Source organism: Astyanax mexicanus, chromosome 14 (assembly GCF_023375975.1).
Source record: "Astyanax mexicanus isolate ESR-SI-001 chromosome 14, AstMex3_surface, whole genome shotgun sequence".
Lineage (NCBI taxonomy): Eukaryota > Metazoa > Chordata > Actinopteri > Characiformes > Acestrorhamphidae > Astyanax > Astyanax mexicanus.
In genome coordinates, this window is record NC_064421.1 from 37740985 (window position 1) to 37768260 (window position 27276).

Here is a 27276-nt window from a genome sequence, read left to right on the forward strand (position 1 = left end):
GCTCAGCTGCCAGACTGTGCTGGGTCACAATAATAAATCAGATAACGGGTTAATTATCAGTGTTAATTAACAGCACCTGAAGACATTAGTTAAAATAATACACAGCAGCTGAGGTACACAATTACAACATGTCTGTTATACTGCTTTTTTTCATGCAGCAACAAAGAGTCATAACTGACAAGTCTACAAACCTATACAAAAAGTATTTTTATTTTTATTAAATAAATATATTAATAAAATAGTAAAATACTAAAAACAGCACTTATTATGATTTTTTTATTGTGTGACTGATATGATAAGCTATGAAGTAGTTTTTGTTATAGCTAGCTAATGTCTGTAAGTTTTGGGATTAGGGCCCTTTCTGTTGAGAATTGGTAATTGCACCGAGCATGCGGAAGAATCATTTTAAACTGGGTGGGTGTGATGCGGTCTCCTTTCAGAGCGGATGAATCTGATTTCAGGTTATGTTCAGTCAGAGAGAGGGGGAGAGTGTCTCAGTGAGAAACTTCACTCCTTTTTGTACTATGAGGGAATGAGCTACTGAGCTCTAAGACACGTGGCGTGGTCAGAAAAACGACTGACACCCCAGTTTTTAGAATGAATATATTAGGCTTAGCAGGGATACTCGCTCCAGCACACCGGTACCATAAAACACAATATTTTGTCTCTTCTCCACTCTCCACTCTACTTCTGCTGTCAGTTTAGAAACAAAATAATACACACTGGTGCTTTAATTTGTCCAAAAATGTTTGGTTCCACTGTCTTACAATATAGAATATAATGTGAATGATGATTATATTTTTCTATAATAGAGATAGTGGGAGTGAGTTTTTGAAGAAAAAAAAATGTGTAAAAATATATATATTTATTTAAATAATTAATGAATATACTGATATTTGACTCCAGATGTGGTTCAACCACCTATAAGGTTTGAGTGCTGATGAGTGCTGGCATCAGTTGGAAAACGCACAGAAAACACTTGAACTTATGACCAATGTGTTGGGTGATGTATGTAATAACATTACGCCGTATACAATTACAATTTGTTCAAATCAATGAATAAATAAATGAAGACATTTCTTTAAATAAGTTTTAAAAACTGCAGCATTTCAGACAAACATCGCAAATCAATGAAAATACAGTCTGGATGAAATCTCCACAGTCTGCATGTTTCATTAAGCCTCACAGTAGGAATTTAATCTGAGTTTGTGGTGAGACCCTCTGGTCATAGCTAGTGCATCCACTCATGGTTAATGTTTTAAGTCTTTCATCGCACGGCGCACATCACACTTATACACCATCATGTCTGCTCACTCCTCCCCGGGAACCGCGGCTCGGTCCAGGTCCAGATCACTATAGCTACTTAATTGCAGCTTTTCTTGTGGGCCGTTTTGAGTCGTCCGTGTGTTTGTTGGGCACTTGTTCAATGCAAATGGCTGTTACTTAGGAAAAATGCCAGATGTTAATTACAGTGAGGTTGATTTTGTAAATTGCACCCAAGACACGTTGCCTGGAGGAAGATTTATCCGCCGCAGTACAAGAGGTGTCTGAACGAGCCCGGTTAAACGTCCTCTGGGCATTGGCTTGGCTCATCACAAAACAAACAAACAACCAACAGTCCTGGCACTTTCTGCAAGCCTGATCTGCAATAAAAGGCCTTTTTTATTCCTGCCGCTTGTCATATTCATCGCTTTTTATGATGATATGACCGCGAGCGCAGGTGGGAATCCGTCTGCAATCAAAGCAGAGCCGTATGGAAAATGTACTAATAATAGTTCCATCTGGCGTGAGAGCGTTTATACGAAGCCCTACAAATACAGAATGTGCCAACATAGCATTGTGTTTGAGTGAGGAAAAAAATTAATAAAAGAGCAAACATCTACTAAAGCACCTTGTAAAAAAGTTAAAAAAGTTAAAGTCGAAGCTTTTAATAAATTATTCCTGGCATATAAATATCTCTAAGTTGCCTTTTTTCTGCTATGGTTAATCGCACATGGGGGACAGGTAAGAAAAACGTAAAGCACCAAAATAAGAGTCAGTGTTCTAGAGCCGCTCTTCTCCCTGAGCAGCAAAAATCATCAACAAAAAAATGAGGGCATTATTTACTAGTGTCATGAAAGACCCAGCAGACCAGGTTTATAGGATCCAAGTGCAGGTTTAATATAACACACAGCAAAAGTACAAAAGCGGGTAATCCAAAGGCAAAAATCCAAAACACAGTCCAAAAGTTCAGAAACACGATAGATCAGATAAATATAAACAAAATCCAGGCTCAGACTTGCAGCAAACATTAACTGAGATACATACAAGACCTTGCAAAGAATCACACACAAGCTTGCCCTTATAAAGGCTCAAGGACAAAGACAAAATGGCCGCCTAATGCAGAACCACATTCAGTATTCTGGTGAGAGTGACCTCTGGTGGTTGGGAGGAGAATCCCCAGGCCTATATGTGACAGAACCCCCCCCCTGACGGGCGGCTCCCGACGCCAAAACACCCCGGCGCCGGGGTCGACCTCTGGGCCTGGGAGCAGGACGACCTGGGTTTGCCAAGTGGTAATCCGTGATCAAAGACGGATCCAAGACGTCGTCAGCGGATACCCAAGAGCGCTCCTCAGGACCGTACCCCTCCCAGTCCACCAGATAGAACATCCGCCGGCCACGGCGCCTGGAATCCAAGAGCGCCCTCACACTGTAAGCAGGAGAGCCCTCCACATCAAGAGGGGGAGGAGGCTCCGACACATGCCCGGGGACCTGGGAGTTAGAGGAAACAGGTTTTAACAGAGAGACATGGAATGTAGGCGAAATGCGATATGTAGCTGGCAAGTCTAGACGATAAGATACAGGGCATATTTGCCTTAACACCTTAAATGGACCTATAAAACGAGGACTTAACTTCTTGGATGGAAGCTTGAGCCTGAGGTCCCGGGTGGAAAGCCACACCATCTGGCCTGGAGACAAGGTGGGAGCTGTCCTTCTGTGTTTGTCAGCGTGAAACTTCTGGCGGCGCACCGCCCTCTGTAGGCGGACATGGGCCTCCTCCCAGGTTTGTGCACTTCTCCGCATCCAGTCATTAACTGCCGGCACATTGCTTGGTTCCCCTGTCCATGGAAAGAATGGTGGCTGGAAACCTAGAATGCACTGGAAAGGTGTTAGACCAGTAGAAGAATGTCTTAAGGAGTTTTGAGCATATTCGGCCCATGGCAAGTAGCGGCTCCAATCATTTTGTGACCTACTGCAATATGAGCGCAGGAACCTACCAATTTCTTGGTTGAGGCGTTCGACCTGTCCATTAGCTTGAGGATGATACCCAGAGGTCAGGCTGACATTGATGTTGAGACATGAGCAGAATGCTTTCCAGACATGAGACGTAAACTGAGTGCCACGATCAGAGACAATGTCCTCTGGCAAACCATAGTAACGGAATACATACTGAAAAAGGGCCTCAGCTGTTTGCCAAGCAGTAGGTAATTTGGTCATAGGAACAAGGCGACATGCTTTAGAAAATCTATCAATGATAACCAAAATGGTAGTAAAACCCTGAGAGGCTGGCAGATCCGTAATAAAGTCAATACCTATATGTGACCAAGGTCGGTTAGGGATAGGCAAGGGTTCCAGATGGCCAGCTGGAAGTTGCCTAGGAGATTTAGATTGAGCACAAACAGAACAGTCATTGACAAAATTTTTGACATCATTCCTCAGAGATGGCCACCAAAATTTGTTGCTTACCAGATCGGTCATACGTTGAATGCCGGGGTGTCCAGAGCTCGGGGTGGTGTGGATCCAGTGTAAAAGATGATTGCGCACACTGGAAGGGACGTACGTCTTTTCAGCTGGACAGGTGCTTGGACTGGGGTCGGTTTGCTGTGCCTGTAGAACTTCATCCATAATGTCCCACTGTATAGGAGCTATGACAATGGAGGAGGGAAGAATGTTCTCATTTTTCTGGACGGGTTCAGGTCCATGGATTCGAGAGAGAGCATCAGCTTTGGTATTCTTAGAGCCTGGCCTGTATGTCACTGTGAAATCAAAGCGAGTGAAAAATAAAGCCCACCTGGCCTGCCGTGAATTTAGTCGTTTGGCTGTCTTCAGGTATTCCAAATTACGGTGATCCGTCAACACCAGGAATGGATGTTGAGCACCCTCCAACCAGTGCCGCCATTCCTCAAATGCTGCCTTCATGGATAACAGTTCTCTGTTGCCTACATCATAGTTTCTTTCTGCCTGGGTTAGTTTCCGAGAAAAAAAGGCACATGGATGTAATTTGGGTGGCATACCTGAGTGTTGAGATAACACCGCTCCCACTCCGGTTTCAGAAGCATCCACTTCGACCACGAATGGGAGAGATGGATCTGGGTGCCGAAGAACTGGTGCAGAGACAAAATGTTTTTTCAGAGCAGTGAAGGCAGCAGAGGCTTCCTCAGTCCACTTCAGAGTTTTCTGTTGTCCTCTCAGCAAAGACGTCAGGGGGGCTGCAACAGAACTGAAACCACGAATAAATCTTCGATAAAAATTTGAAAACCCCAAAAAACGCTGCAATTCCTTGACATTTTTAGGTTGAGGCCAGTCGATTACTGCACTGACCTTCGTTTGATCCATGCTTACACCATTGGCATCAATGTTATATCCAAGGAAAGAAATCTGGTCCTTGTGAAATTCACATTTTTCTGCCTTGACAAACAAGCTATGTTGCAGGAGCCTTTGCAGAACTTGCTTGACGTGATTGATGTGTTCAGACAGGGTAGCGGAGTAGATTAAGATGTCATCGATATATATAATGACCCATCGATCAATCATGTCCCTCAAAACCTCATTAACAAAAGCCTGAAAAACTGAGGGGGCGCCCGAGAGACCATATGGCATAACTAGATACTCATAATGACCTCTTGTGGTGATAAAAGCTGTTTTCCATTCGTCCCCCTTGCGTATACGTATTAAATTGTAGGCGCTGCGCAAATCTAACTTGGTGAAAATTTTGGCATGACGTAACTGCTCAAGGGCTGCTGGCACCAAAGGGAGAGGATAACGGTACTTAACTGTTACAGCATTTAGGCCTCTATAGTCAATGCAAGGCCTTAATCCACCATCTTTCTTTTCTACAAAGAAAAAACCTGCAGCTGCAGGAGAAGTGGATGGCCTGATATAGCCCAACTTAAGAGCTTCGTCAATGTAACTTTCTAGAGCTATCGTCTCTGGCTGAGAGAGGGGATATATCCTGCTTTTTGGTGGGCAGGTGTCTGGCAGAAGCTCTATAGCACAGTCCCATGGTCTATGTGGGGGTAATTGAGAGGCCTTACTCTTACTAAATACCTCTGCTAGATCAAGATACTCAGGGGGAATGGAGTCTGTGGTGTCAACATGAGGGCTTTCAATTTTTGTGGAAAAACAAGGTAGAGATAAACAATTAGCTAAACAAAAGTCGCTCCATTTTACAATGTCACAGTTTCTCCAGGAGATTGAGGGGTCATGTTTGGAAAGCCAGGGGAAGCCTAGTATGATGGGATGGTCAGGAGAGTCTATGGCAAAAAAGGTTAGAGTTTCCTCATGGAACAGACCTACTTTGAGTTTCAGGTTTGTTGTAGTTTTGGTGACTGAGCCATCACCCAGTGGACGTCCATCCAGGGCCTTGATCCTCAGAGGAGTGTGACAGGTGTTGAGTGGAATCTGAAGTTTTCGAGCCAGTCCAATGTCCATGAAATTACCAGCTGCTCCAGAATCGACTAGCGCTGAAAGAGAAAAAGATTCTGAACACCACCAAACACTGACACGTAATAGCATTTGTTTGTTTTCAAATAGGCAAGAAATTTTTTCACTCACCTCTGACGTCCCAGCAGAGCTGGGACGTACAGGGCAGGAAGAACGCATATGGCCTGCTTGGCCACAGTACAGACAAAGCCGGTCTCGCAGTCTCCGCTGCCGTTCCTCTAAGGACAGGTGAGCCCTTCCAATTTGCATGGGCTCAGGCTCTGAACTAGAGGGTACAGGAAATGGGTATACCATTTGAGTATTTCGGAGTCTTCTTCTTTCACACAGAAGACTGTCCAGGGCAATAGACGTCTGGATAAACTGGTCCAATGACATGGCGTCTCCCCGACACACCAACTCGGCCTGAAGATCTCGGCGCAATCCTCTGCGGTACATGGTCAGCAAGGCTGGCTCACTCCAGCCACTACCAGCAGCTAAAGTTCTGAATTCGAGAGCGTACTCTGCAGCAGATTTAGACCCCTGCTTTAAATCACAAAGAAGTGATCCAACATCACGTCCAGCAGCAGGATGATCAAAAACTGATTTAAAAAGAGCATAAAAACGACTTTCTGAATGCAACACATCACTATTGTTAGTCCATAGAGCAGTGGCCCACTCCTTAGCTCTTCCAGTTAGTAGAGAAAGCACAAAATGTATCTTGTCAACCTCAGACTGGAACTGGGCTGGATGGTGGTTTATATAAAGAGTGCACTGCATTAGAAAGCCTTTGCAATGATCAGGAGAGCCATCATACCTTTCAGGAACCGCAATAAAAACAGTAGAGGATCCAGGATCAGCAATAGGGGGGTTAGAGGCAGATGAAAGTTGGCTTGGATCATTGCTGGCTGTAGAGTCCAGTTGTTCAGTAGGTGGAGATGGTCGTAGAGCAGCTTGAACTAGCTGAACCAGTTCATCAAGTCTTTGTTCCTGGCGGGCTAGTTGCTCTTCTAAACCTGCTGGATCCATGAGAGGCAAGGTCTTCTGTCATGAAAGACCCAGCAGACCAGGTTTATAGGATCCAAGTGCAGGTTTAATATAACACACAGCAAAAGTACAAAAGCGGGTAATCCAAAGGCAAAAATCCAAAACACAGTCCAAAAGTTCAGAAACACGATAGATCAGATAAATATAAACAAAATCCAGGCTCAGACTTGCAGCAAACATTAACTGAGATACATACAAGACCTTGCAAAGAGTCACACACAAGCTTGCCCTTATAAAGGCTCAAGGACAAAGACAAAATGGCCGCCTAATGCAGAACCACATTCAGTATTCTGGTGAGAGTGACCTCTGGTGGTTGGGAGGAGAATCCCCAGGCCTATATGTGACAACTAGGGAGATGAGTATCATGCCAACAGACTAATAAACAAGAAGTAATAGCAGAGTTTTTCAACAGGGTGGAGGAAAAAAGTTAGCTTCAAACGCAACGCTGGCCCTTTAAATAATGGGCTGGTCCTGCACACACACACACATCCTTCCCCACCAGAGACGCCAGCCTCTCCTGCAAGACAGATTACAGTGCAAGCCATGCTAATGTGCACGTGGGACGGACATCGCAAAGCAGAAATTAATGTGGCCCCGAAGTCCCCGAATACACAATGCTGCTGCTGTTAGCCGGCTGTTTCACTTACTGCTTTCATTGCCACCGAATTGCATTTTAATAGGCTAGTTTTTATTCATTCGAAGCCATTAAGGCAAGTTTGACTTCTCGCAGGGGATCCTCTGGCAGCGTGGACCAGTGCCCAGTGACAAGACACCAGGCAGCCACCAAACGGTACAGTGTGTGTGTGTGTGTGTGTTTTCTTTTTTTTATTCTCTCTTTTTCATTTATGACTCTGCATTAAGAGCAGGAGGCATGATAAGCAAACTCTGGCTCATAAAAAGCAGGGATGAGTGATGGGATGATATCACTATGAAATATCATGTGTACTGTAAGTAGAACACTAAATAACTGTAAAAATAGCTGAACCAATTACAATCCTGTACACAGTAAACTGAATTTAGAAACCACATAAACTTCTTAACAGAAATCAGCTGAATCAGGAAATGGCCTGGAGTCAAGACCTAAAGTCAAGAACTAAAGTCTCAGACGCAGCTCATGGGTCCTTCAACAAGATAATGACCCAAAGCCCTCAGCTACAAACATCCAAGAATGGCTCAGAACAGAGCACTGGACATTTACAGTAAAAAAAAAACTGAAATGTGTAAGTGGGCCACTATTAATGTATTCAAAAACGTAATGCTGAGGGCCACTTTTTTCACGGGCAACATTGGGTCCAGGGCTGGACTTTGGACACCCCTGGTCTAAAGTAAGTCTAGAGGTTCTTCAGACTTTTTACCAGTTTAAACTGGCCAATCTAAAAGTGAAAACTTTACAATCCAACCAATTACAGCCACTGCTAAATCACAAGGCAGCTTTTCTTGTTTAGCCCACAGCAGAATCATCCAGCTGGTTTAATCTACTGCAGTATTATCTACATGAGAGGCAGAGTGGACTTCACTTACAGAGGAAATTAATCAGAAGCTGGAGGAAAACAGAGCGGCAACTTTTAGGTGGCTCTTTAAAACATTCCAGCAGAAGTGAGTGAGAGGAGAGCGAGCCAGATGCCAGATCAAACGCTGGCTAATCGCACTGTGCCGCGCAGCGACTTGCAGCGATTTGCACAGTAACTACCTCTCCGATTACAGGCTGTTTGGAGGAGCCATGTTAATGGGGTTAGCTAATTTACTGTTTAAAGTTGGCGCAAAAAAAGGGGCTGTCCTGATTAATAAACGCTTCACACTACGCTTGTAATTGAAATAAATAGAAGGCCTTTCAAAGCAAGATGCTACTGTTAGAGTAATATTGTTTAAAAAATGTTATTATGATAATCCGCTGTAATAATTATATTCTGGGGAGGAGTGCTAATAGTGTTTTGGTGAGGATAAAATGCAGCAGAGGATCTGAGTGTGGTGGGTATTAATAGACGGCAATGCCGTGTTTTATCCGAAAGTGTGGGATGTTTTCTAGCTAACGTGTTTAGACGTGACCCCTCAGAGTGCTCACCATCTGCTGTGAGGATTGAGAGGATAGTGTTGGAAGCATTAACCCGAGCATGAAATCTTTCAGCTTCAAAGACAACAAGGACTGCTTTTAATGATTTCATTTATAAAATGCTGGGTAATTTGTGTTATCTGAATGTAAACCGAACACACACTGATTCGGGAGGAAGTAGGGATGCTCTGAAACAGATTTCCAAGTCTTATATTAACAGTAAATATGTATACAGCGATGTGGGAATTGAGGGTCAATGCTGATACAGATATTTGTCTGGATTAACATTATTATTATTTTGTTATTTTATGTTGTTTATATTACACTGCTGTCAGAGAATAAAGTAAATGTAATGTTTACAAGGTTAGGGTCTACAAGGTTGTCTTCTGTGTAATTTTATTGTCAGTTTTGTGAGACATTCTGTAGGAATTGTGTTCCTGTAAAAAAATGTAGAGAACTGAGATATCAACAACTATCACACATATTGAAAGCTTCAAAATTCACAATTTTAGCCACGTTTTTGGAGATCTCAGACAAAAGCCTCAGGTTTGAGTATAAACTGCAGAAATTGCTGCAAAAAAATAAATAATTAAATGAATGAAATAACATAAAAACTACTGTGGAGGAGGCGGACCTAATGTCCAATGGTAGGCTGTTTTAGAGACTCTGTGCTGCCAAAGCAAAAACTCCATCACCTTTGAGCTTTAGGAGGAAGAAACAGAGAAACAGTCAGGAGCAACTGATTTAAAACTTTGTTATTGGAAGTTAAGTGAAGTGACAAGCTACAGCAAATTAGAGTGAGGAGAGCTATTATTAGAGAACGAATTGCATATTTTTAAAATGTTAAATAATTAAACAAATGTTATCAGATAACGCTGAAATGATAATATATATTTTTATTATTCAAACATTATTAACTTAATATAATAATGCATCTGGCATTATTTACATCAAATTTCACATATTAGTTTGCATCTTTTAGAATTGTTTTCCCACCCACCCAACACACGAATGCTTTGGTCTAACAATGCATGTATGTTTATGTTTGCTTCAGTGTGTGTGTGCGTGTGTGTGTGACTTACGGCTGGTCGATGAGGCGAGTCCTCCATTCCTGGCGCCGAAGCTCCTCTCTGGCCTCCTCCAGGGCGGTGATGGATGTGGCCACGCGCAGGCTGGGCTCCAGGGGCCGGTAGCGCTGCTGCTGCACCTCCACAGCTGGCCGGAAGGGCCCCTGACAGGTACAGGGAGGGATAAGGTAAATGTTTTATTGCCCACGCCTGCCCGCCTTTTTATTGATGAGGCCCTCGGGCAGCCAACTGGCCCCCAGGCTCCTGCAAACTCTACCACCACTCTGACTCTAATGCTGGAGCTCTGCATGAAACCACAGCCTGATATGAACAGATATGAGGCTAATATGAGCAGATATGATATGAGACAGATATAAACATATGATATTAGACATATATGAAAAGATATGAAGCTAATATGAGCAGATATGACATGAGGATGATATGAACAGATATGATATGAAGCAGATATGAGCAGATATGGCATGAGAAAGATATGAACATATATGATATGAGGCAGATATGAACAGATATAAAATGAGGCAGATATGAACAGATATGATATGAGCAGATATGAAATGAGGCAGATATGAACAGATATAATATGAGGCAGATATGAACAGAAATAAGGCTAATATGAACAGATATGACACGAGGCAGATATAAACAGATATGATATGAGGCAGATATGAACAGATATGATATGAGGCAGATATGAACAGATATGATATGAGGCAGATATAAACAGATATGATATGAGGCAGATATGAACAGATATGATATGAGACAGATATGAACAGATATGATATGAGGCAGATATGAACAGATATGATATGATGCAGATATGAACAGATATGATATGAGACAGATATGAACAGATATGATATGATGCAGATATGAACAGATATGATATGAGGCAGATATGAACAGATATGATATGATGCAGATATGAACAGATATAAGACTGATATGAATGCATATGAAACAGATATAAACAGACACAAAGCAAATATGAACAGACTGATACGAACAGATATGAGGTGGATATGAATTGATATTACCAGATATTTGGCAGATATACACAGATATGAGGCTGATATAAACATATATGAACAGATATGAGGTGGACATAAATAGATATGCATAGATGTGAGACTGATATAAACAGATATGAGGCGGATACAAATACATATGAATAAATGTGAGACTGATATGAATAGATATGAGGTGGATATGAATAGATATAAACAGATATGAGGCAGATATAAACAGATATGAGGCTGATATAAACAGATATGAGGCAGATATAAACAGATATGAGGCAGATATAAACAGATATGAGGCTGATATAAACAGATATGAGGCTGATATAAACAGATATGAGGCTGATATAAACAGATATGAGGCTGATATAAACAGATATGGGGCAAATATAAACAGATATGAGGCAGATATAAACAGATATGAGGCAGATATAAACAGATATGAGGCTGATATAAACAGATATGGGGCAAATATAAACAGATATGAGGCAGATATAAACAGATATGAGGCAGATATAAACAGATATGAGGCTGATATAAACAGATATGGGGCCAATATAAACAGATATGAGGCAGATATAAACAGATATGAGGCTGATATAAACAGATATGAGGCTGATATAAACAGATATGAGGCTGATATAAACAGATATGAGGCTGATATAAACAGATATGGGGCCAGTATAAACAGATAGGAGGCAGGTGTGACAAAAATAAACAGATATAAACAGATATGAGGTGAATATGAATAGATAAACAGATGTGAGGCTAATATGGACAGACATGAGACAAATACGAACAGACGTGAGACACATATGAGGTGAATATAAACAGATATGCAGAGATGTAAGGCAATATGAACAGGTATGTGAAAGAAAACAAATATGAGGAAGAGAAAAACAATTATTTGTAGAGGTGTATCTACTTTTGGAAGCTGTTCCTTTGAACCCCACAACATGTAATTAAAGAGTCTCTGACTGGAAGCGGAAAAAATAAGTAAGTCCATGAGGAAATGTTTGGAGTGGCCAAATCAAGAGTTTGGTATATTCTGCACGAAGAAAGAGTGAAGTGGTAAACTCAGGAACTCAAAAAGGCAAGACATCTATGGAAGCCAACAGAGATGGATAATCACAGAATCCTTTCCATGGTGGAGAAAAACACTTTGCAACATCCACTCAAGTGACGAAAACTCTCCAGAGAGGAAATGTATCAGTATCCAAATCTACTATAAAAAGAAGAATTCATGAAAGTAAATACAGAGGGTTCCCCTTAACACAAGTGCAAATCATTAAAAGAAAGGCCAGGTTAGACTTTACCGAAACACATCTAAAGAAGCCAGCCCAGTTCTGGAACAGCAATCACTGGACAGATGAAACTAAGATCAACCTGTACTAAAATGATGGGAAGAAGAAAGTATGGAAAAGTTTTGGAATAGATCCACAAAAAGCTCAGCACATTCTCTGTAAAACATGGTGGTGGATGGGTGTTATGGCTTCCAAAAGCCCTGGGTCACTAGTGTTTATTGAAGATGAAGATAGAAGACAGAAGCAGAAGGAGGAATTGTACAACTTTCTGCTCAGATTCAACCAAATGCAGCAAGGTTGATTAGATGGTGCTTCACAGTACAGATGGACAGCGACCCAAATCATACTGCAAAAGCAACCCAGGAGTTCTTAAAAGTAAAGAAGTGGAATATTCTGCAGTGGCCGAGTCACCAGATCTAAATGCAATTGAGTATCATTTTACTCACTTAAGACAAAACTAAAGACAGAAAAAAACACAAACCATCTGAAGCAACAACTTAAGACAATTGCAGTAAAAGCCTGAAAAAGCATCACAGACGTGTGATGTTAGTGGGTTATGAGCCACTGAAATTATGAGGCTTTGTAGAAAAATGGTTCTAGTTCTTAAATGCTTCATAGGATATTTTTGATGAACCCTTGAATTAAATCTGAAACTCTACATTTTAGTGACATCTCATTAGTTTTATTTTAAATCCAGAGTGGTGGCATACAAAGCTCAAATCATTAACTGTGTCACTGTCCAAATATTTCTTCAACTAACTGTATTCATGTTTTTTTTTTCATTTTAATATATAATCATAGTTTATGTAAACAGTTAGTGTTTGCAACAGTGAGCTTAAGTAGCGTCTCACTTCTTGCTGACCAAACCTGCTTTATACTGCAGCTACATGCATGCTGAAGAACGTTTGGTGCTTTTGTTGCTGCTTTCTGTTTGTTAATGTGACCTTCAGACATTGTTGCTTTTAATTCATGCTGGTGCAAATGCTCCCTGCCCTTGATACTATCGGGCCCAGATCAGCACCCGGCACTGACCAATCCCCTCGCTTCCCCAAATGGCACACATAATCAATCTATCACTCCCCGATGCTTATCACTGGGGTAGTTGGGCGAGTAAGGTAAAAAATAAAAAAGCAAGTGAGAGAAAGGGAAGGGGGGTGTGGGGGGTGTTGGTTTGGTCCAGGGTCTTTGTAAGGGTAAAATGTAGATAAATACTGCATCTTCATCTATTGCACAGTCTGAGATGGGTGGCTTTTTTTCTCTTAATAATGACTTCCCCACTAAACGGGCCCAGCTGGAGCCAGAGCCTGCCCAGGGTGAAGAACTCAGGCTCTAATAAAAAGAAATGACTCACGCCTCATTTCTGCTCACTTATGTTTTACATTAATAGAAACCAATAATAGGAACCAGTTACCATAAAAGTCACGGACCGTAAATAACACAAATGGCAAATACGTATCATCAAATCCCTTCTTGCAGCTGGACAAGATGACATGCTAGATTTGGAAGTACTTAAAGAAATTCTTTATCGGGGAGTGCTTTTAAACGCTGCTGTATTCCCTCGCTGAGAGCCCCCTTGATGAGATTCACTGAATAAAAAAGCAGGCCGAGTTGACAGGCGGGCTTATCGCCGGTTATCTGTCTGTCTAAATGCTTCGGTGAGATCCAGGGGAGAGGGGAGGCATGCTTAATGACGTTATTCTTCCTCACGGGCGAGTATTCAAAAACAATTTAATATGAGCTGTAAATCTGCACTTTAATCGTCGTTATCTTGGAATCTCCTCTGATAATTGTCGCTACACTCTGCTATCTGCTCGCATTTGTTTTATTAGTGGAGTTGCGGGAGGGGACTTGGCAAACACACTGTTACTTGAGCACATCTGCATGCAGAGTGTGGGTATGCACTTCAATAACACGTTCTGAGAGTGCAAGAACTAGGCCATCAAAAAGCAAGTGATGGATTGCAAAAAAATACTATAATCTGACATGCATATATTGCTAATCTGGAAAAGTCACTAGGCCTATGCCAAAAGCTTCATTTTGGAATGTATATGCTGCATCCAGATTGATTTAGTTCATTTTAGCAAATCTTATCCAAACCATATTTGGTGGTTATTTAAAATTTGTCATTATAGTCTGGACGCTAAGGAAGCGTAAATCAAAATTTTCTGTGTCTGATGCATCAGACTAACAATGCAACAATCAACCTTATTAATTTCAGACAGAAGAGAGGGGTCTAAGATGTTTGGGATGTCCCAACAGGTAAACCTTATCTGATTTGCGAATAACAGTGCAGACAGTCATCTCAACAGATCAGATTGGAGAAACCAGTATGATTTTCTGCAGTCTGAACTCTGATAAGTGGAACCAATTGCCTTCATTCCTGGATTGCTGTCTAGTTGATGGTGATGCATTGATCCAGGAAATGGATTATATTACCAATATCACTTATACTTCTTAGAGATAAAGTGCTAAGCTTCATTCTGTTGAGCTATTAGTATTAATAAAGCTATTAATACTACCAATACAAAAATCATAAAATAGCGACATAAAAATTGACATAAAAAAAGATGGATGGGACAATTAATTTCTGAAGTTGTAAAAGCAAATACTTAACATTACTCTAACCACAGTGTCAGGTGTACCGGAAATACACCACAGAAAGCTAATATTACCACACACAGTGAACAGCAGCCAGGTGGGTGGGGATGATGGTGACCGACCACATCTGGTTTTAATTGGAGACAAGCCACCCTGGCAGATATCACATGCACATTTAATGTACAAGACCACATATCCCACAGGTGAGTGCAATGCTCTTTAGCTTCCATGAGACACAATACTAGTTCTTGTCCTATGACTTTTGGCATGTTAGAGAATAACTTAGCATACGCTTGGTGAAACTCTACCTGTGGTGTTTTGTGTATAGGTGGTAGTTTGTCTTTGTTGTACTGGAGACTGAGAGGCTGTTGGTTCAGATGCCATGGTTCTTTGGGAGCAGACTGGGTCCGAACTGGCTTAACCCTTCTTAATCTCAGCTCCATCTCATCAGGCTCTTGTCGAAATGGTGAGTTGAACACACCTGGGCACTGAAAAAGACACAAAACATGTACATTGTATTTGTGATTTTCAAGTCATTTGTCCAAGTTTTCAATTTTATTAAAAATATTAGCTCTAATACGATATAGTCGCATAAGAAAAAAAAAACTACCAAAACAAATTTTGGACTTTGGAAGTGTAAGAAATGAATATCTCTGAATATTCTTGGAAAAATAAAAAGCATGTCTTATAAATAGAATTTAAAAATATAAACTGAAAAAACAGCAAATGCAGCCTATTTTAGTTAGCTGTTCAAGCTTCTATGAAACTTTGCGTTTTATTTATGTTTGTGAGGCTGGAAGATAAAAAAATGTAGTCTGTAACTTAGTGTCCTCTGATTTTCATTAGTACAAGGTTTGAGAGAACTAAAAAAAATGTTTGAATAAAAAAAAAAAAATAACAAACAAACAAAAATTTTAATACATTTCATGACATTCACTCTGTTTGACCTTCAAGACTGAAGAAGCATCAACACAACACTACTGTCTCTCAAGTTTTTTCAGTCCAAGATTTTTCTCAACACTGTGCTCCTCTCTCTGCATTTCTCATCTTGTGTTCGGACCACCTCCCATCTCTTGCCTCATCACAGGTAACCATGCAAAACCCACTCTGAGAATGCACCAGCGATAAAATGAACCCGCTTTTAATCACTCAACCTCGGCAAAACAATTACACTCGTCACCCCCTGTGAGCGGACAGATATCTATCACTTCAGCACCTGTCACGTCTTCTGGTTAGCGTAAGCGCTGAGGAGCCGGGTCCTGAGTCTGGTGCTTGGTGGAGGGAGGGAACTGCTGGAAGGTGTGGTGATGCTGAAATCAGGCCGGAGAGCGGCAGGCTGCGATCGCAGGCCTCCTGACTCTGCGTGTTTAACTGCAGAAAGCATTGTTTAAGCGGAGCTGCTAATCATGCTAATACGTTAACCTGCTAATGAGGCTTCATTGAGGCTTTTTCTCCCGATGCACTGCGGCGCGAGTTGCAGCGTGATGGGGGGTACGCTGCAAAGTCCCTGCTCACCACAGACACAGGAAAAGAGCAATGATGTTGACCCTCGTACCGGGGAACTACATCTATGTCAGTGCAGCCACTTTTGTCCGGCAGAATTTTCTCTGGTTAACGATGAACCGTGGGAGACCCATCTATTTCCTTCAGACAAGGTCAGAGTATGGGAACAGAAGTTGCCTAGCATGCACACACACACACGCAAAGTGAGAGTGTGTTAAGAAAACGAGTGGAAGAAAGGGAGAGAGAGAGGGAGAGAGAGAGTCATGAAGAGAGTTGTGTCTCTCCAGTGTGAGAATGGGTTTGAGAGCTGTGTTTGAGGTGAACAGTTTAAACCCCTGACCTTTTCCTGCAGTTCTTATCTGCACTGAATAATGCGCATGTCCATATGTGCTTTGTGTGCATCGTGTTTACAATTGCCATCCTTACTCAGCTTCCAGAGCAGGATCAAAAAGATTCCTGTTTTGATAAAAAAAAGAGTAAAACTATTTTAAAAGGCCCATGACATGGAAAAATAAACTATTCTCACTTTTACATTTTTTCACTTTAATTAATTATTAAGTATAAGGTATTTGCATAGTCCATACATAGAAATGTATCTGTAGATTAAGGTGTGTGCCATATCACATTGTACACAATGTATTTATAATGATTTTTAATACTTCTGTATTATAATAATGGCAGTATTCACTCTTTAAAAAAGTGTTTAGGAAGCTTTAAGGGTTTGTATATAAATTTGCTTTGTAGAATTTGCAGTTTATATGCATGCACTAAATTTTCTGAGCTTTTGCATTTTGGTATATATTTTTTGTTACATTATTTTTTTTGTTACATTATTATTATTTTTATTATTACCGTTGTTTACAAAATAATGTTATGATATTTTCCACTGAATGTTTAAAAATGTTATATTTGTCATAAATTAAGTTTACCCTTTTGTTTTTTGCTTTTATTCATCACCAAAAACATTGTTATTGCAAAAGTACCCTGAAATGTGATGAAAATATTTTAGGGATATTTCAGACACCGCTGATGTAGTAACAGCCTGCTTTTCACTGTCTTTGTAATGTCATTAAAAAAATGAAACCCCCCATGTTTAATACCAGTGTAACTGAATTAGAATTGTTTTGGGGTTATAAACCCATTACACAGAGAAGAACTGTAGGATATGGGCACATTAAAGAGTTAAATAGAAAAGTCACTTCTCACTCTTCATCCTTTCACATCCAATAAATTAGGAAACCAAATGCTCTGCATATTATACCCAAAAAATATGATTATTTGTGGTTATTTGTAAATGAAAAGTTCATAATCTGTAAAAATGAAATAAACAGATTATGGATGCATAACAACATGACATGAAATATTATGTACAGAACACTATAACCACTGATGCCAAACAAGCCTTTTTGAGCATGCTCACTCGCCACCCTCCACCCATTCTGACCCACTAGCATGCTGCTCCCCCACATCTGTTCTCCATTAGCCATTAGCTGCTACGTATTATTTCTTGATTTCCGCCCACCGACTGCAGACAGCTGGCACTGGTGTCCTCTTGCCCTGGCCACTGTGGCACGGCTGGCGTGCGGCGTGCTGTGAACCAGGCGACGGTGCGGGCAGGGGTGGCGGAGGCGACAGTGGAATCGGAGGGCCGGGGAAAAAGCATAATGAGCAGAAAGGCATGAAGGAGACCCTGCAAAATGAAATATCTGTCTGCCCCCAACTGCTGCTGAATCAACAGCGACCGCCGCACTTCATCATCATTACCAAGACACGCCATTGCCAAAGGGACTTCTGAGGAAAAATTATATATATACGCAATGCCTGCCTCCTAACTGCTGCGATGATTTGCTGAGTGGGGTATAGATTATGTTTTTTTATTCCAGATGGAACTGTTAACCTGTGGCACACATGCTGCCCATATTCTGGCTCTATCAGGGATGGAAGGTGTTCCAGTATAAAAGTGTTCCATGACATGGATTTATCCAATCTGCTGTTTTAGGAGAGAGCATTTTTGGCAAGTTTAAAATTTAAATTTTTGAAAAGTTATTGTTATTAGAATAATGTCAAATGATTCTGCCCCATGTTTCTAATTAAAGTATGTCTACTGTGTCTAAGGCAGGTGCTATTCTTTATAATCATTCTTTATAATGGAAACATTTGGGCTTGGTTGCGTCACTTGTTGTTTAGGCCTGGTATTAAATAAATTATTAGTTCATTAGTTTGACAACATCCGTTAGAAGGTTTTTTGACACACAAGGCAAACTCAAATTAAATCAAATAAAATGTATTTAAATAGAGCGTTTAACAGCTTTATAAAAATGTGATTGCAGGACAGAAAATCAGACAAAACACTAAACATACAATACAGACAGAGGCAAGAAAAAAAACTCCCTCACATACATATACATACATATGGTTCTAATATATCCAGGTGAAAAGTCACAACAGTTTGACATTTACGACAAAGATGCATTGGGAGTGCCATTATGGTAAGGTATTGGCACTCTTACATTGTGCCTATTTGTAAATGCCTGTATGTGTGTAAATGGTGTGTGCGTTTAGGTAAAAGAGAGGTGCTAACCTGTTTGGTGCTGAGCAGGAAGTGAAGTCGTTGGGCTTGAGTGTATTTCTCCTTTTCTTCTTTCTCCATCGCAGTGCGCTCTCTCTCTTTCCTCTGCTGCTCAGCCAGCTCCTCCAACTCTCTCCTAAAACACAAAACACACTCCATTTACACACACACTTGTTCCTTAAAAACTGTATTTGCATTACTTTGCTTTTATATAGTCATATAAGTTTCATTTAGTGGTCTTAAAATAACTAAATGGTTTATTGCAATGATTTGCAATATTTATTTGTGACAGGATTAAATGGTGATATTTTAAAGAAATACATTTTTAATATTTTAATAAATATTATTTACAACATCTGTCACTGACGTTTATTACAAAGAGCATTACATGAATTGGCAAATTCATTTTTTCAGGCACAGACATCATTTATAAGTCTGTGTCTATGTGAAAAGTCTTTATGTAGCTTTCTTAATGATTATATAGATATTGGGATATATTGTATTGACAAAAATGAGGAAATATATTGTGATATACATTTTGTACATATCATCCAGTGCTACACAAAACTACTGAATATTTGCAACAATATTTTTCATGAGATTTAATTTATTGTAATATAATATGTACTTTGTCTCTTACAAACAAACATTTTTTTCTCCCCAATTTGGAAGGACAATTACCCAATTTTCTTTTATTAGGAATGATTTTGTTATCATTGTCAGTAACTGAAATTTCATAACCCTTTAATGCTCTGCTCAAGTTCTATATGTTACTGTACAAAGTGCTAAACTAAACTAAACTGATAATGCCGTCTCCAACAATCAGCAGTGATCAGTTAGGCTAATAGTAATAATTTACTCTCATCGCTCAATTATAACATATATGTGGAGGTTTTGCTAAATATAATTGTAACTGTACCACATACACTTTATTTGTTTGTTTGTTTTTGGGGTTTTTGTTTGGATTTTACTACAGAGCATCATTTCAAACATTTGATGAAGGGCTACAGTGGTAAAAGGTGCTGCCAGTATGATCTGAGAATAAATGGAACGTGCTGTGTCTCCATCAGCTGCCGGAGTCTGAGAAAGGACAGTGTGCCATCCTCTCTCTCTGGGTGGGTACAGTAGGTGGCGCTCTCTCCCATCGTCACTACCATTGTGACACTGGCCGGCATGGGCGTCTGTTATGTACTGGAGGATGCATTTGCTACTCTTCACCCTTGGGGTTATAAGTAGTGATAGGGGAAGTAGTAATACTATAAGATAAAAAGGTAATTGGCCTTGCTAATGGGGGAGAAAAAAAAAACATAAAAATAAATAAGCGACACATTTTGAGATATTGAGAATTTTGTTTTCTTTCTGAGGATGTTATATAGCTAAGAGTTAATACTGTTGTAAGTTGTGAGGTGTTTGTTTTTGCCGTGGTGTGTAGTTAGAACCCGTGTAGTCTCAGTCCAGTCGAGGTTTCATTTTTTGTGCTGGGTGCTATACTGTGTGACCTCTGCTGACCTATATCTCACACTTATTATTAATTGCAGTGTAGTGGACAAAAGCCAAACAGATTTGTAACGGTGGACGGGGATCTCGATCTGTGTCTGAGAGAGTGGACCGGGAACACACAAACCTCATTAGTGCTGATGGACCAGCAGGGAGACACGGGAGCAGCTAACACTGATGACCTTTGGGTGTCCTTACACCACGCACACACACACACTGCTGGAACTTTACTGATAGACAGGTACTCTGAGAAGCCCTTGTTGGTTCTTACTTGTGCCTTTAGCCCAGCCAGTTCTTGTGGTGACTATCTATGTTTAACATGTCCCTCTAATCTCTGAGTTCAGACACTAAACTCTCAGTCAGTATGATTGAGTTCATAAGTAGCAGTGATGGTAGAAGCAGTGCTGGTATTTTTGAGAAGCTCAGATGATGAGATCAGAACTGTGTCATAATAACCACCCATTCAACGATCCCGATTTTAATTCTAAAACTTTTATAATGTTTTATTACTTTTGTAATTTAAATAAATATACACAAACATAATTTACCTCTACTTCCTCTCTTCACTGCTAAAACTGAGACTTAGTCCAGTGTAAAGCTGTGCTAAAGGTGCTGTTGCCATGTGGGTTAGCCAAATATCTTTCTGTACAAGTTTTCTCCAGTTTACATACATATTTTAAAAGTGTAGAAAACAGAATTTAGCGTTCTCTGGCTTTATCTATAATTACTCTAGGGGAAACATGTATTAGTGGGGTCATTCTAAATGGTGCTGGTGTTCTGAAACTTTTGATCAGTAGTGTACCTTTATTGTTCTAATCATAGACAGAGTGCAGGGTCATCAATCTGATAGCACCTTTGGAGTGGACGAGTTAAGGGCCTTGTAGAAAACCCCACCGGTAGCAGCTCAGAGGAGGGGGAAGCAAACCCATAAACCTGTGATCAATCATCCAGTGCTCTCATCACCAAACCACCACTTTCAGTTAGAAACACATACGTCTAAATAGTAGTTATTTGAGCAAAATCCTAAATGTAAATATGTTTAGTTTAACTGTTAAAAAGATGTTTTTTAAATTATTGAATAACTAAAACATTTTTATATGTACAAACATACTTATAAAGCCTAATTCTGTTATAAATAAATAAATAAATACATAAATTGTTTTATAGTCCCTTCGACTCAATTTGATTCAAATTGTGAGTAATTCATGTATGTATAAAAATATTTGCTTTTTGTCCATAAATACCTGTATAAGTATATTTTCTAACAGTAAGCACACATGAATGTAAACAACTAATAATGTCAATTAATATGAAAGTGAGTGGTATGTGCATTATGTTATTTTTTGTGTAAGGTATTTTAATGCCAATTTAAAAGTTGTCCAACAAATAAAAAATAATTTCTTGCAGATTTCTTTTGTTTTTGAAATTTTGTCATTCTAACATTTTTGAGATTATCAAACAAACTTTAATATCAGACAACTATAACCTGAATAAATATACAATGCACTTTTTAAATAATAATTTAATTTATTAGGAGAAAATAAATATCCAACCCGATCTAGAACTGTGTGAAAAAGTGCCCATACAGCTGTGATTAATCACACTTTTTGTTAAATTTAGTTAAATTTCACTACTAGCCACAACTAGCCTGATTACTGCCAGACCTGTAGAATCAAAAAGTCACTTAAATAGAACCTGTCTGACAACATGAAGCAGATAAAAGATCTCAAAAAGCAGCACATTATGCCGCAATCTAAAGAAATTCAAAAAACAGATGAGAACACAAAATCATTGATCATCCATCAGACTAGAAAAGGTTACAAAGTCATTTCTAAGGCTTTGGGACTCCAGCAGACCACAGTGAGAGCTATTAGTTTTTTCAAATGGAAATAAAACATGAAACACTGGTGAATCTTTCCAAGAGTAGAAACCCCTCCAATGTGTCTGAATTAAACCTATTCTGTAAAGAATAGTGGAACAAAATTCCTCCACAGAGATGTAAAAGACTTATTGCCAGTTACCGGTAAAGCTTGACTGCACTTGTTGCCACCAAGGATGGCACAACCAAGTTATTAGGTTTAGGGGGCAAACACTTTTTCACACAAAGATATTTACACAGGTTATTTGTCTGATATTAAAGTTTGTTTAATAATATGGCTCAGTGCTATGTCTCCAGGAGGAAAAACAAGTACAGAAAATAACCCCATGCATATTAGTGCTGTGCGATATGATGATAAATATCATGGAGACGATAGAAGAGTGTCTATCGTGCTACTTACCTTCTATCGTTCCTATTGTTTCTACAGTAATTTCATCAATTATTCATGCAAATAAATAAAGTAGGCTATGATAAAATATATTGGCGTTAAGGTTGGGTTTCTATCATGGTTTTCTATTTTTGGTGAGGATCTTATGTGGTACACGGCGCTCTGTTGTGTATTTTTACATTTGAATTATTTGACTAGAACCGGCACGCTGCTGCTGCTCCTTCGTTCTATAGGTGTTGCGTCTCATAGCGCTAGTAAAGCTTTATATTCTGTCTTTAAGCTACTGCTTTGAGGATTTACTATTTCGTTTTGATATTTTAGAATTCGTTAGATTATATTTCTTTTAGCATTTTGAGCTTAGTTTAGTTTAGTTGGTTATTTTCCTATTTTATATCTATTTTTCAGTTTTTATTAAATGTTGTTATTAGCTTATTAGCTTCGAGCTTGTTGCGGTCTTCTTTGTTATTTAGCGTACAGAACGTCTCACTGGTCTTTTAAATGAATGTTGATTTATTCCAGGAAATAGTCTGTGATGTAGTCATCTGTTTTTTTATACTATTTTTATTTTATATAAAGATGTGGTATGATAATCACCATATAGCTAAGTAACTAAGTATTATTGTTAACAAAAATGAATGAAATAAGAAAAACTGAAAGTGAAGGTTCTCCTTAACTGAAACTACTAAAAACTAAAATGAACTGAAATTACAGATCGAATACCCTCATTTTCGTGTTTGTTAATTTATTTATAATTTATTTATATAAATGTGGTATATCATGATATATATCGTTATCGTGATGTTAAAAAATCCATATCGTGATATATGATTTTTCCCATATCACCCAGCACTAATGCATACCACCGTGTGAAAGGAACCATAAATTCAATTTACAACCAGGAGATTTTTGGTATCATGCAGTCTGTGACAAAGCTGAAGCTTGGGATGGGCTAAGATACATAATGATCGCTACAAGAAGCCATGTTAAACGTCTGAGGGACATTATTACTGCCAAAGGGAGTTGTACTAAGTTCTAAGGTTGTATGTGACTAAGGGGTTTAATCATTTTGTCAATGAGGAAATCACAAAAAGGACATTTGTTGGTATATAAGAAAAAATACTGTTGTAATTTAAGTTGCATTTGTCTATTATATATAAAGATTTTAAACAAGATAAAAAAACAGATTTTAAACTTGCTGAAACACTTTACTGCAGTGGGGGTTGAATATTTTGAACACTACTGTATACACGCACAATGCTGATATTTAATGAATGCCTTCAGTCTTCACTCTGTGCAGCTCTGAGTTGAGCTGCTGTGGAGCCATTAGAGTTTTACAGAATGAGGTGTTTCTAAGTGTTTCGTGGCTGCTGAAATGTGTGAATGATTCCATCCTTACTGCATGGAAATGTCAGTAAGCTGTGAAGTAATGTCCTGTGGTATTGTAAAAAAAAAAAAAAGGTTTTGGAACCAGTTAAATCATGGAAGCTCTCCTGCCTTCAGCTGATTTTTACTTAATAAAAAGTTAAACATGATAAAAGGATTATTTCACACATTTTAACTGTATTATGTATTGTCACAGATGACAAACACACCCCGGGACATCACCAGGATGTACTTTTCAAAGGTTGTGATGAAAGCCCGCTTGAGGACAAGGAGACATATTTTACCTATATTTTGTGTATGTTTTAAGTAAACTATAAAAAAAGGATGATGGTGCCTGCGCACCTGCGCACTGCGCACTTTCCAAATGTACAGGTGTCTTTATTTGATACTTGAACTACTGAAATTAAAGTAGTCAGTTCAGAGTACCAAACTATTTTAATTGTATCATTTCAGATGGTTGGGCAGAGCCACTATTTAACAGTGATAAAAATTATGATTTAAATTTAGAAAATGTGTATCGTATTATTATTTTAATTTAATTAAATGTTGTGTCTATATTATTATTATTATTATTATTTAAAAAAATTAATTATAAAAAAAATATCATCTTTATATATCGGCCATATGCCACTTGTGCTCTCTAAATGTTGGCAGCTGCATTGGTCATTAAAAAACAATATCAGTCGATCACTAATCTTTAATAACTTCATTATAACAATGGAACTTATGTTGCATTAGTCTCTCCTGTATGTTTATGAATGTTGGCTCCAAACTGAAAAAAACCCTTGTGTTTTGAAATTGTATTATTTGAAAATAATAAAATATAGTAGTATGGGTATTTTTGGGTTAGTTCATAAAATGGGTAATCCAGCAATAGCTTTGTGCACCAATCTTGACAGTTACTTACAAAAGATTGCCAACTAGATAGTATAAAACATGACTCTTTTTTGATTTTGTAAATAAATAACAATTGGAATCTCTAAATATGAATTAATTAATAATAATGAGAAGCTCTAAATATTCATTACCCATTGTTTTGGGTAAATTGGGTCTGGATCCTATATAAATGATTACATTTAATGCTGAGCTCTTAAAGAAGTGTAGCACTGATTCCCTGAGTTTATAAAACTGAGCCTGTATAATGACATTCTGAATATTTTGTGGTGATTACAGCTGTAATGAGCGGTTAAGCATATCCATAGCTTTGCTTTATTATTGTGATAAAGTGCTTGCCCTAAATACTCTGAAATGTTTACAGTGCATGAAGTGAAGAAAGCCGACAGTTTTCCCTTTTCAGATGTCCTTGAAAAGAGATGTGAGAGTGGAAAAAGTAGCCTAACCACTAGGAGTCCATAAATTCCACCCCCCCCCCACACACACACACACTCACACACACTATACACACACATACACACACACTACACACACCCACACAGAGTTCCAAAGAGTTAAAGATTTGCCGTGCTAGAACATTACAGAGAGACATTTATCTGATTATGGCAGTAATAATTACCCAGCTGTTTATTACAGATAGAGGAATAATTCATGCAGGAAACAGGCCGCGGTGGCAATGACACTCCACATTTAGTAAATATGCAAGCCGCTCACTTCTAATTACTCAAGCCCAGAGGAGGCCCTTATTAAGCGCCGGAACCTTAAGTGTCTTTTTGACAAATGATAAATTGTTATATTGCACAAACTCTTGCTGCGGAATTGCCGGCGTGAACTCGGGTCTCTACTTCATTAAGATATACAAGAGACTGGGAGATGGACACGGGATCATGGTGGCTCCTGTCGCCCAGTCTGAGCTAATGAAACAACACGGACACTCTTCCTTTTTATCCTGTTAAGATCTTACACTTTTAGCAGGGAAAGAAAAGAAAGTGTAAAAAAGATAGGGGGGAGGGGGGGTGGTCTGCTCTAACGTGCTGCTGGTAGATGCTGGCCTAATATTACTGGTGTGGGGCAAGTGGTTCATGCTAAATGGGAAACATTAGTACAATTTTTATTAATTTACTGTGTGGCAGGAGCTGCGTTGATTAAACCCTCACATGGTGAACTCTGATCAGTCAGTGTGAGACTCAGAGCCCAACACACAGCAGATCCTCAAAATCAACCCAGTCCTTCACTGATTCATCACAACCTCAGAAGCTATACATGAACAAGTAAGAGAGAGAGAGAGAGAGAGAGAGAGACAGAGAGAGAGAAAGAGAGAGAGGTAGAGGGAGGGAGAGATAGAGGAAGACAGAGGGAGATAAAGATGTAGAGGGAAAGAGAGAGTTACAATAGGAGAGAGATAGAGGGAGAAAGAGAGTTACAGAGAGAGTTGCAAAGGGGAAGAGGTAGAGGGGAAGAGAGAGAACTAGAGGCAGAGGGATTTAGAGGGAAGCAGAGGAAGAAAGAGATGCAGAGGAGAGGGGTTGGGTTGTGTAGTCGAGTTTAACGCCACATCAGCTCGTCGGCTATTTTGTGGCAGGAAAGTTACTGTCTAATCACAAGGTTCTACGATCTAAGCCATCGCAAGGCAGACAGACACAGACAGACACACAGACACATTCACTCACACACTCACACCTAATGGGCAATTTCAATCAAGTTCCAATTAGCCTGAACGTGCCGTCTTTGGACTGTGGGAGGAAACCGGAGAACCCGGAGGAAACCCACGCAGACACGGGGAGAATGTGCAAACTCCACACAGAAAGACCCGGGACGCCCCAGCCGGGAATCGAACCCAGGCCGTCTTGCTGTGAGGCAGAAGTGCTACCCACCGCGCCACCGTGCCGCCCGATGCAGAGGAGAGAAATAGATATATAGTTATAGAGGTTTGAGGCTTTGCTCTATAGCAGAGTTTCAGTGGGTCATGATCATAACCAACTGTAATCAAATCATACATACAGGTCTTGAGAATATATGAATATTATATGTAATACAGTGGAATTTACTATTGATACACATCTTATTAGCAGTTTCTGGCCATTTGCTTTTTAGAAAATGAGCCACACAACTGGATAACTAGGACTAGTTCCAAAAAACTACCAGACTTACTTTTTCAAGCACTAAGTGGTGCTGCATCTGACTGGTGGTGTTGCATTTCTGTCATCTGCCTCCCCTTTGTCATTGGTGGATTCAATCAAATGGAAAACTGACAAATGAACACTTAGGAAATAGCTAAGGACACACCTATCCAGGAAGAACCAGGAAAAACCATTTTAATCAGAATAATCAAAGACTATTATTATAATTAAACCAATTATTTGAACTATTATT

General features: G+C 39.5%; 1 protein-coding gene across 2 annotated transcripts in view; it reads right to left on the bottom strand.

Moving 5' to 3' along the window:
• The window catches only part of spata17 (spermatogenesis associated 17), a 64157-nt gene that overhangs the window by 26512 nt on the left and 10369 nt on the right, over positions 1-27276 (bottom strand). For both annotated transcript variants that reach the window (XR_002650310.2, XM_007237296.4), the window contains exons 6-8: positions 18875-18998; positions 15099-15278; positions 9861-10009 (exon numbers count right to left, since the gene is read on the bottom strand). Coding sequence is in view for 1 of the 2 variants with exons in the window: in XM_007237296.4 (XP_007237358.3) it covers positions 9861-10009; positions 15099-15278; positions 18875-18998 (453 nt within the window). In the remaining variant the exon portion in view is untranslated. The remainder of the gene's footprint in view (positions 1-9860; positions 10010-15098; positions 15279-18874; positions 18999-27276) is intronic.